This window comes from Electrophorus electricus, chromosome 14 (genome assembly GCF_041902795.1).
Source record: "Electrophorus electricus isolate QZ-2024a chromosome 14, ASM4190279v1, whole genome shotgun sequence".
Taxonomy (NCBI): Eukaryota; Metazoa; Chordata; class Actinopteri; order Gymnotiformes; family Gymnotidae; genus Electrophorus; species Electrophorus electricus.
The window spans coordinates 21,486,734-21,498,981 of record NC_137510.1 but is presented as its reverse complement, the minus strand read 5'-3'; the positions used below and the strand labels follow the sequence as shown (position 1 = coordinate 21,498,981).

At 41.2% G+C, this 12,248-nt stretch overlaps 1 protein-coding gene across 1 annotated transcript; it reads left to right on the top strand.

Annotated features, from left to right (window-relative positions):
• The first annotated feature begins 1,632 nt into the window (after positions 1-1,632).
• Positions 1,633-6,366, top strand: polr3glb (RNA polymerase III subunit GL b). The gene is made up of 8 exons (XM_027000066.3): positions 1,633-2,264; positions 2,375-2,534; positions 3,160-3,289; positions 3,678-3,746; positions 4,394-4,450; positions 5,119-5,189; positions 5,339-5,455; positions 5,571-6,366. Exons 2-8 carry the CDS (start codon positions 2,415-2,417, stop codon positions 5,655-5,657), a joined length of 651 nt encoding a protein of 216 aa, XP_026855867.1. The 5' UTR covers positions 1,633-2,264; positions 2,375-2,414; the 3' UTR covers positions 5,658-6,366.
• Positions 6,367-12,248: the final 5,882 nt, after the last annotated feature.

Genomic DNA, 12,248 nt, shown 5'->3' with positions numbered 1-12,248 from the left:
TGGATGCAGAGACATTTCATCAAGTTAAGTTGTAGTGCAGTTGTTCTGAAATTCCATCAACTAGGCTATACCTTGCTGAGGAGCAAGTCTTGTCTCTACATAATTTTTAAATATTGCTTTTACAATTTGCGGCCTGAATAAATTGAGGCACTCTTCACGGAAAGTAGGGGTGTGATACAATTCCCAGACTGCATAAATACTAACTCAGTGACTGTAGCTATTATGGAACACAGTTTCTATGGTAACAGATTCTGTGGATTCCGACAGAAGCGTTCCCACGGTGACATGCACATGCCGCTGACTGTGTGTGTGTGTGTGTGTGTGTGAGTGTGTGTGTGTGTGTGTGAGTGTGTGTGTGTGTGTGTGTGTGTGTGTGTGTGTGTGTGTGTGTGAGTGTGTGTGTGTGTGTGAGTGTGTGTGTGTGTGTGAGGCAGAGTGTGAGAGAAAGAGTGACACCCCTGATTTAATAGATCATAAACATGCTAAATCAGTTATTTTAATAATCTTTCTTAAGAGTTATACAAATATATATTAGTTTTTAACATTTATAGAGGGTTCTGTTTAATCTAGCCTAAACAAAGCCTAATATATTTTACCAAACATTTAATTTTCTATTTTGTGAAATTTTGACACGGCTGTAAAAGTAATTCAGAAGGTTGCACTGAGATTTAACCCAAAGCCCTTTAGTTTTTATATTTCTAACTTAGTTGTTCATATGTCATGTTCACTGTCTACTTCATCATAAAAAATAACATCAGTAAGCAACTATACAGGGTCATGAAATACTCACAGATGTTTGATAAACACGGGTTTGCTAATGATGTAACTTTGTTACAACTGTCAGAATGCGTTAGTAATGCATTACAGACTGAAACTCATTGGCTAGAAAAGTAATGCATTTGACCCCAAATACAACTGCGCTCCAAACACCTGCTACTTCTCCTCCCTGCTGCACCCTCTGGGTGATATAAGTTGCAGCAAGTGTTACATGACGAACCCCAACGCTGTTGAATTATAAGATCACTCACGCTCAGAATCTGGCGAGTTTAGAGTGTCCATATCTGAGCCCATAAACAGTTCAGTGAGTCGTTTATGACATGCCAAAGAAAATACTGCGATCGGGTACACAAAGTAAACCTAAATATCAGTTATTTTGTTATTATAAGATTTTTAACAGACGTTCAAAAGTAAAGAACTCGAAATCCTTGGAATCTTGAAACGATGAGAGAACAATGTCTGGCTTCAAAACTAACTAGATAATTACATGTGAACACTCCACTAAGTGACCTATAGGGCAGTAGGAAAACTGTATCTGAAACAATCCACGTACTCTACCAGTTGCATGGTTTGCATTTTTACATTTTTCGCACGCTCTAAGCAAATATCAGTATGGCAGTTTGTGTGCTTCCTGGGATATGAACGCACGACCCTGGTGTTGCTAGCACCTTGCTCTACCAGCTAATAAACACTTTATAAACTGAACAGCACAAGAACTGTTACTATGGCACAACCACAATGTTAGCTACATTTCCGGAATTAATATTTTGTCACCCCTTCTCTTTTACAACTAAAATGCTAACTAAGTGTCATCTAAACAGCCCGTGTCCGAGATTTTGAGGGTCATAATATATTTAATTAGTCGGACACATTTGGCAGTATATTATTAAAGGTTATTATTAGCTATTGAGATAATGGCTATTATTCGCTATTAGCTTGTAACTGCCAAAGAGGAACTTTTTTATCGAAAGTGTTTACCATTGGGAAGATTTTCTTGAACGGAACGCACCGGAGATTTGTTTCCATTGTTTGGCGGGGAACTTCGCATCAAGTCTTTAGATAGCTTACGTTCTTGTCTTGTCTTAGATAAAATGTTCGCAATATATTTTAATTACAAACATGCAATAAACAGAAGCTAAACTGCACGAGTTAATCAGGCTTTCGTTCATCACACGATTATCGACAGTGCAGTAAAATTAGCATGACGCTTAGGTTAGCTGTCCCGCTAGCTAACCACAACGTTGTTTATATAAGATAGATAGCTTTCTGTACTTTTTTGTCTTGTTAGAGGACCTGTCACGGTTCAGACGTTAGACAGTTTATTTAGGAAAAGGTTTACTGAAAGTTTAATGAAGTAAAGGTATTCTAGCTAGCTAGCCACTATATGAGCTGTTATTTGCTAGGAGGTAATAACAAGATTTCACAAGTTAGGCACGTCTTGGCGTATGTTTCAGCCGCCACGTTTAGTTACTGTACGATTCCGCCAGGTAGGTAGGAAACGCATCCTTTAGGGAATGCTGCCTTCTTCAGATAGCTAAACATAATTGAAACGTGTTCTGCTTTATATCTTTCTCTGATGGCTTTGGTCTATTTTTAGAAGACACATCTTAGTATTGTGATATTCACATGACCGTACAATGGCGGGACGAGGGCGTGGCAGAGGACGAGGTCAGTTGAGTTTCTGCATGGAGGCAGTGGGAATAGCCAAAGGAGACAACCTCCCGCCTTCAACCATCCAGCCTACAGCACTGTTTCCTGTAAGTTAAATGTACTAAGGTGACAAACAGTTTTGGAGATAGATAGGATCACATGCTAAAGCTTTATAAAGCATTGATCATTGGATAGTTATTATACTTTTGGCGTTTAGTTGACACTTTTATCCTAAAAAATAAATAAACAAAACCCATATAATTGCAACTTGGCACGAGTAGAGATTGAACTGGCAACTTTGAGTACTAGTTCAGTGCATGAACTGCTGAGCTATCACTACCCTTGTGCCCTTGTTATAATACTGTAATACTCTAATACGAATACTGAAGTGTGACTTGAGAACATCACTAAACTCATCATTTGAACTGGATGGGTTGCAACAGGCTCCATACAACTTTGTGCTCTGTCCCTTATGTTCACTTTTTCAAGAACTATAAAGCTTTTATGTGGATGTGTTTGACACCTGCAGTTTCTTTTATTTTAATTTAATATCCCCTTCGATTATAAGAGTTCACATTAACCACAGTGCCAATATTGAATTATTGCTGTAATAAATAATGTGTTTTAAAGACAACCCCAGTAATTCACTATATCACTGTAATATTTTAATGGCGGTTGGAGTCAGTGTTTATTATGGTCTGTTCTCTCTGTCATCTTGTTTTGAATGGAAAGCCCTTAGAGCACAAGCCAGTACCCTTGCAGACAGGGGAGGAGGCAGAGTACATGCTCGCCCTGAAGCAGGAAATCAGAGGAACCATGAAGACTCTGCCTTTCTACATACGGCCTGTGGCGCCCAAGAAAGGTCACTGTCTCTCCCTACTCAGCACTGGGTCTCAGATTAATGGTTATTAACATCTTCTGCAGCAGTTTGACCCTTGATGGAAGAAACCAAGCTTGTGACCACTTTTGTAAAGCAAATTTAGTAAATGCAGTGATTCCAGGGTTAGGTTTTAATTTTGGGTTATTGTGGTGACAGTTATTTAGTACACTCAGCTATGATTGTGTAATTTTGTGACATCATTTTACACATTATAACAAGTTCATATGGAGATTCATATGGAGCTTACCCATTGCTTGTATTAGAATCTTCTTTTAGTAAATAAAAATGTGCTTCATGTTGTGTTAACAGGAATCTTTGTTACAAATTACATATAAACATCTGTTATTATTTTATTTTTTTCTTTTGCCAGATGTGGAACGTTACTCTGACAAATATCAGAATGGTGAACCGTCAGACAACACTATAGAATGGAGCCCAGGTAGATTTCATTTACCTGTTTAAACACATTTCAGAATGCTCCACAACCAACATGATGAGACTGGACTGGATGTTGGTCTGGAACTCCATCAGGAGATGTGAGTGCGGCCTGTTCCATCACCTCATCACTCCCGTGGAATTTCTGAACATGAATCCACAACGTTAATTGAATGACAAATTGCCATGAAGTCGGGATTGGTTTTCGGTACGCTAATTAAACCAATTATATGGCAGTGTTGGGAGTCTGAAATAGAAGTGTGGGGCAAATTGAAAGTGACAGGGTGAGTTAGAAACAGAAGGCCCAGGTTCTGCTGCAGTTCAGGGCAGTCTGAGGGCTGGAGCCAGGCAGCGCTCAGCCTGCAGCACACCGACATTCACATGTACAGCCTTGTTTCAGGGAAGTAATATATTGCAAATTATTGAAAACTTTGCAGTGGATGATTATCACACTGTTTGGGATGTGTTTTGTCAACACCAGTTTCACACTGTTACCTCATGTAATTCAATTCACAGTTAAATTATTTTTCATTATTGATCATTGGATAAATTCTTTTCACACACACACACACACACACACACACACACACACACACATATATATAATTTGTTTGTTTCTTTTATATAAATGACTTTAGAGTGTCTTTGCAGACTGGAGGCGTTTGCCAAAGGAGCTGCGTGTGCGGACGAAGAGGCCTCTGATTGAGAGTGAGTGAGCAGCTCAGATAAGTCCTTACATGCAGGACCATTCACAGAGATTAGCACAGCTACTTGCCTGCTCTTCCCCCGAGACAGAGGCACAGAGACAGAGACACAGAGTCTTCGCCCCACGCAGGTGTGGAGCTTTTGGCAGCAATTGTGTGTCGCTGTAGATGTGCTTCTGTGAGTAGCGGAGCACTGCTGTGTTATGAATCCTAAGTGGCCTTCCGCCACGGGCCGTGCGTGATCTTGCAGCACTCTGCCGTTTCCTGTAGCCGCGTATCTTAAAGCAGGGTAAATGGTATAAATGAGAGTGCATGGGAGAGGTGGCCTGTTGTCTAGTGGTTAAGTGCTGAGGCTAGGTTCTGACTCATCGCTGTCTCGGGGGAAATCAGGAAGACAGCACTCTGCACCATTACACGCGCATCCTAAATGAAAGGCTGAAGACAGGGATGACATACGCATGGAAGGAAGAGAGCGATGAGAGGTGTCAGGGCTGCAGGATTAAAGCGCCTCTGATAGATGTGAGCAGCATATTTAGTTTTAAGCCATGTGCCATTTGAAGAAATGTTTTTTGTAGTATGGTTAGTGATACACACAGCCGTGCCCTTTTAGCATATCTCTTCCCTGTACTCAACCCAGCTAGTCGCACCGTTGGGGAATTTGTATTGTTTCAGAGACCCCAGCTGTTCCCAAACAAAGCAAACAGCCACGAGTGGACAAAGAGGAAATCATCCGCAAACTGGAGGTAGAGCACCCCCCAACACACCCCCCCCCTCCCCTCATAATGCAGTCTACTGTAGTTTCTGTGCTGTTTCACAGGTAGATGAGACATTACGTCTGTCTTCACACAGCAGAACAACTTCCACTGTCACACGTGTGCCTTTTATTAAACAGACGCTGGAGAAAAAAGAGGAGGAGGTGAGTTCTGATGAAGAGGAGGGCGAGAAGAAAAAAACAGAGGAGGAGGAGGCAGAGGGTGAGGAGGAGTATGATGAGGAAGAGTTTGAAGAGGTAAGATTCGCTTTACCCTTCAGTCAGGAGGAAAACCTCTGTGGAACGCTTCAGTCAGAGGAAAACCTCTGTGGAACCTCTGTGCTCCAACTGCCTGTCTGTGTGTGTGCAACAGGAAACAGACTACATCATGTCATACTTTGACAATGGCGAAGACTTTGGTGCAGACAGCGATGAAAATATGGATGAAGCTATTTACTAATGCTGATGTGGAGAACTGAATCCAGCAATCAACCATTTTACACTGTAAAATGTAATTAATTCCACTCATTGAGTTTTTTTCCAGTGGCCAATGGAAACCTACATTATAGATGTAATTGGTCAGATTTTCTTCAAGAAATTTCCTAACTTTATTGAATCCAGCGTGTTTCTGACAATTGAATTAAATCTTGTTTGAAATGTTTTTTCAAAAAAATGAAAATTTTCAAGTAAAATTACAAGTAAATTTCACATTTTGCTTAAAGTAATTGTAAAAAGAAACATCAGCTTTCCATTTTAAGGAGGTGTTTGTAGAATTTTAACAATGAGCTGTGTATATTTTTTTATTGAAGTGTTTGTTATTCATCAACAGTAGCAGTTATATTTATTTTTATGTTTTGTTTTATTTGTTGAGTTAATAATGAATATAAACATTTTTATAAATTTGAATGTTTTATACATTATATTTTAGTCAGTTTATACATTATATTTTAGTCATTTTAATATTACAAGAACTGAATTCAGTAGTTGGATAACATTTGTTAACATGTGATGTTCCTCCTGACCCACCAGCACAAACCAACAACAGCTGAATCGAAGACAAAGATTATTAATGATTAGTACTTGGGGACTTTGTTGTATTTTGTGATGCTATGTGATAGACACATTTGTGTCAGTGACAATAAGCACAATAAATTGATGTTTTAAATAAGTGCCTTGGCCTGGTCATTGGCATAAGGCATTCAAAGAATGTCAGATTGTTGAAGACGTTTGGCGTTGTGTTGAGTTCTGTGTTAAATTGTCATCTTGCTACAGGAGCAGTTCTCTTGCAAGGCAAGTAGGTGGAGTGTTTCTATAGCTAAATATACCCATGACAGAACCTTTACCGAGAAAAATATACTCTTGACAGGACCTTTACCCAAAAAAATATACTCATCACAGGACCTTTACCCAGAAAAATATACTCATGACAAAACCTTCACCGAGCACAGTTTTTTTACATAATAAAAGGCTGCATGGTGTGGGTTTTAAAAACGGTATCAGCGAACAAATATCAGTTTGGCTTTTACATCTGCGTGAAGATTACGCTTCCTGCTCCTATTGTACTACAACTACTGTCAGCTTTCTGATAACTGTCATTCATCTTTTAAAAAGACTCAAGCAGAATATAGCTTGTACTTTTTGCACCTAGGTATATTGTTAGACTATTTGGTTTTGTTCCATTAAGCCTAATGATTATTACACAGTGTGAATGATCTCTAAAGCAGGCATTTTTGTAAAAAAAATAATTAAGCCTGCTACAAACTCTTTGAGTGAATGTTACCTTGTCAGCAATGTTCATAAACCTAGATTAATGAACATACTGACAGACCACCTTTGGAGAGTAATCTTTCATTGACATCATACCATCCATCTGAATATATACAGGGCATTGGCCTCTTTCTGGATTTTGTATGGGAACATAAGCAGTATGACACAAGAGTAAATACATCTACCCAACTCTTGTTTTTCATGAGAGTCTTTAGGCAACCATTTTAGAATGAAAAACCTCAATGGGCATGTTCTGAGATACTTAATCTGAAGAACTATAGCAAAACCGATTTTAAGTAAGTAACAGGAACAGTTTAAGGAATATTAAAGAATTTGCATGTGAGAAATTTATAGGATCAGAGTTTGTACATTGGTATAACCTTGTCCACAAGGTCATAAGTTCAAAGCAAATCAAATCAAGACTCACAACTAATGACAAGCTCATAAATTATTCTTAAATAATGTGAATATATAAAATAGGTGCATATTGAAACTGCAATACAGTTCTAAATGGAACGTTTCTTCAAGGGTGGATATTCTTCCAGGTATTGGACTTGAGGTTCAGGGAAACAGTGATACTCATCCAGTAGAAATGACAGCAGTGAAACCAGAGCTCAGGAAGGGCAGCTCAGAAGGCAGGGTAGCTGAGAGGGCAGGGCAGCTCAGACGGCAGGGCAGCTGAGAGGGCAGGGCAGCTCAGAGGGCAGGGCAGCTGAGAGGGCAGGGCAGTTGAGAGGGCAGGGCAGCTGAGAGGGCAGGGCAGCTGAGAGGGCAGGGCAGCTCAGCGGGCAGGGCAGCTGAGAGGGCAGGGCAGCTCAGAGGGCAGGGCAGCTGAGAGGGCAGGGCAGCTGAGAGGGCAGGGCAGCTCAGAGGGCAGGGCAGCTGAGAGGGCAGGGCAGCTCAGAGGGCAGGGCAGCTGAGAGGGCAGGGCAGCTCAGAGGGCAGGGCAGCTGAGAAGGCAGGGCAGCTCAGAGGGCAGGGCAGCTGAGGGGGCAGGGCAGCTGAGAGGGCAGGGCAGCTGAGGGGGCAGGGCAGCTGAGGGGGCAGGGCAGCTGAGGGGGCAGGGCAGCTGAGAGGGCAGGGCAGCTGAGGGGGCAGGGCAGCTGTAGGAGGAGTCTGATGTAGCTCTGCGCAGCTTTTTCATCACAGCGTGAGGAACTGGGCAACAGCTGAACTGGGAACTCTCAAACAACTGCTCTGGTTTGGTTCAGTTTGAAACAATATGAAGTGAAATTCTATTCACTTTCCCAGTATGACGTGAAATCAGGCATACTGCCTTTTCCCAACAGCTCTCTAATAATCTTGCTGACCTGGTGTTGAACATCTAAAGTTCAATGTCTTTAGAACAAATCTGATTTAACACCTCACCCTCACTGAGACTTGCTTTGTTATTAATCTGTGTAACTCCTGTGATAAAGCCCCAGAACCACTGACTATTACTGACGATGTGACTGCAGCTTTGCTGAAGAACCAGGTTTTTGAGCAGCTTCTTAATGAATAATGGCCCTGGTGCTTTATCAGCATCTGGTCTGAATCCTCAGCATAAGTACTGATACATGAGCCTGACACTGATACAAGGGTTGCTAATCAGAGCTTGAACACAGCACGTAAGTGTCTCAAATGGTTTCCCAGCAGATCTTCCAGTAGGACCGTGTCCACTACAGGCATCTGTAGCGTTGATCCCTGTAACACCACATGCTGCACCTTCCTCTCCTAGCAAACATCCTTGTGTTCCAAATTCAGTTCAATATGAAACATGGCATATTCTGGCATTTTCTAATTGTATAAACTGTTGTTCCATTACTATAAAATCAAAGCTGGAACACCTATAAAATTATTTGCACAGGATTCTTGACACTCTGATTATACAGTACTCAAGACGCTCAGGGGACAATGATATTTCTGTAGTGCACTGGGAATGCAAGCATTTATATACACATGGACACATGGATTTCAGAATCACTCATGACACGCACACACACCAGTTTGATAATTCCTGCTGAGGGGAGCAAATGCTACTTTGTGTCTTTCATCCCCTTTAATTAAGATTCAGCGCTTGGCACGTCTGAGAGAGGAACAGTGGTCGTGTGCTGAAAACAAAAGCAATCGTAGGCTTCACGACACTCTCCTCTCAGCTCCCTTCTGTCTCCCTCCAGCAACCTGCCTTTCCCCTGTAATTGATGTTTGCTCTTGAACACTCTGTCCAGAACTCCTACACTAGTCACACATATACACACGTACACACACACACACACACACACACACACACACACACACACACACACACACACACAGACCTATATAGCAAGAACATAATTTATTTTGGTACCTGAGGCTTTACACATATTCCTTTTTGCGAAGTATTGATTTTACCTGTCATTTTCCCCCTGTAAGGCATTTCACTGTAGTTTATCCAATGAGTCAGGGTGTTCAAAATACACATTGTAGGGTTTCGACAATTATCATGAATCAACATAATTCAATGTTTTTCATACATTATATTAATTGTTAAATCAGAACTATATCATAAATAAATATATTTCATTTTAATAGACCACTAGTAATTGGGATAAGCAAAAGAGTGAATAAATCAATTAAATTAATGTTATAAATGCATGTTACAGATATGCTGTATTTGTAGAAATACTAAGGACTGATTTGTCACATCGGTGTTCAGCTTTTCTCACTTTGTCCCCAACTGCTCGACGAAAGTGTTCAGAGTCACGTAAGCTGTCCGGCCTGAAACATGAGTTGGATACAGTTACGCAACCTGTGCTCGAAGAGCTTCCACATAGCACAGATTGGCAGCACATCTGTGAGACTCAATCAACACCCAAACAAGGACATCTCATAAATCAGACGAACAGGGCAGCAGTTTCCTCTTTTTTAAAAAAAACCCAAAAAACGTATCAAATTATTGTTAGATTTTATTGCATTCACTAAAGTTCAGAATTTCGTTAAGGGACTTATGAGGGTGTGATATTAGTGTTGCAGCCCTTTCAAAGCTGAAAGACACTGTGACGGGGCACCACAGGTTAAGTCATGGCATAAAGGGTATGCTGGCTGAACCCCAGAGCAGGACAAATGAGTCTGCAATGCAGATGTCAGCACACAGATACTAACCGGCTGGGCTCCACCATACTGGAGTCAAATGAAAAACCACAAGCCATGTTATGGTCTGGCACCAGGCCATTCTATGAGCTAAGCCTCAAAGGGTAAAGACCAGACTGGCAGGATACAAACTCATCTGGCACATTAGATAGAAAGTGGCATAAAAATGTAGTATTTCCAGTGTAAATTGAAACGGCAGGAATTATGTGTTCATGTGAAAGCCCACTCATTGCTTTAGTCCAGCTATCTCAGTGCTGCAACAGTAACCTGTTGTACTTGTTCCTCCTGAGCACAGATAGCAGCATACAAGAACAGTTTATTCTCATGCCTGACATTGCCGGATACAGTTACAGATGCTCAACAAATTCTGATTCGCTGTCAGAACTAGGTCTCAGCTATCCATTTCAGATAGTGTTAGTCAGCATAGGCATGGCTCTTAGAAACCAGAGGCTTAGGTCAAATGCCAAAGATTACAGAATCATGTAGGAAAAGGAGTAGAGCCTTTTTAAATGATAGAACATTGGTCATTGGTATTTATAATGATGCATGCCATGTACCAGTCATCATGACTTTCACCAAGCTTCCATGGTCCACAATAAGCAAGATGATTATAAATCAGATCATGCACTGAGCACATGAAACAAGTTATCAACCAATCATTGCCTACATGACACTGGCTCTGAGGCTAGGTGAAAGAGGGCATTTTAGCAAAGGACACACTACTACATTGAACACACTTATCACACTTATTAAGTGGAAATTTACCATGGAAATAAATGGGAAAACCATGGGAATGCACAGTTTGTTGATTTTCTGTATAGTAATACTCTCAGCTCATTCGCTTTGGTGGATATTCACAAAAAGCAACAACTTATGTACATTTTCTGTAGCACTTTTGCACTTTGGCAAAAGCAAAATCTGAGCTTCTCAATGGGTGTGGTCTTTGTGTGTGTGCGTGTGGACATGTGTGTGTTTGTATGTGTGTGCATGTGCATATGTGCATGTTTGTGTGTGTGTGCGTGCATGTGCATGTGCATGCATGTGCATTAGTATATATATATATATATATATATATATATATATATATATATATATATATATATATATATGTATGTGTGTGTGTGTGTGTGTGTGTGGTTGTGTGTGTGTGTGTGTGTGTGTGTGTGTGTGTGGTTGTGTGTGTGTGTGTGTGTGTGTTTGTGTGTGGGTATGTGCATGTCTGCGCATGCAGGTGTATGCGTGTGTGTGCATGTGAATGTGCAGGTGCATGAGCTTGTGTGCGCATGTGTGTATGTGAGTGTGTGTGCATGCATGTGTGCAGAAAGGCTGTTGGCTGTGCTTCAGAATAGAGAGAGCCTGCTTGACATTTCGGTTTGAATGGCGCAGCAAACACAAAGGCCCCTGTGCTGGAAATGTCACTACAGATTCAGAACTGCCTCCAAGTCTGTACAACACTCCGGGCAGACTGACCACTGCCTGGTTTGAAAAACAAGCAAATATTCAGTGGAGCTGCATGTTTGTAATCACACACAAGGCCATGACAACAGCATGCAGAGATGACGAGGCAGCCTGGGCTTCTGTGAATCGCTGCATGCTTGCTGCTAAAGTTGGAGGGAGCTGCAGGCTGAGGAGAGCTCGAAAAGGAGAAAGCAAGCGCAGAGCGGGATCCCGCTCCTTTTCCAGAGGGCTCTCCGGGACAGCTGCAGAGGGAGTAAACAACAGCCTCGGGTTTCTGAGCCAATGGCTACAGACTTGCTGGGCTCGTCCTTGACATGAGTCACGTACACTGTGCTGCAGCATGCCTTCTCCCACGCTGAATGCTTCCCAGGAAAAAAACAACAACCAACCTTCATCTTTAGCTTTTTATGAGTCAGTGTTGAAGTGTGTAGTCAGAGGACTTGAATTAGTTGAATGTAGGCTAGAATGCCAGTTCAGCCTTTCATATTATTTTAATCGGATCACTGCAGATTCAACATTACAATAGTGACATTATCAAGTGAGAACAGTAATGACAAATAACCCTTCAAATATGCTATATTGCAGGCAGAACTGTACCCAGTGTAAATCAAATCTAATCTAATCTAAATAGTTAACTAAAGATTCACATATCGTGTATATTTAACTCTGATAGGTATAAAACATTAATTTTTTTTAATTGTAGGTGAACATATGT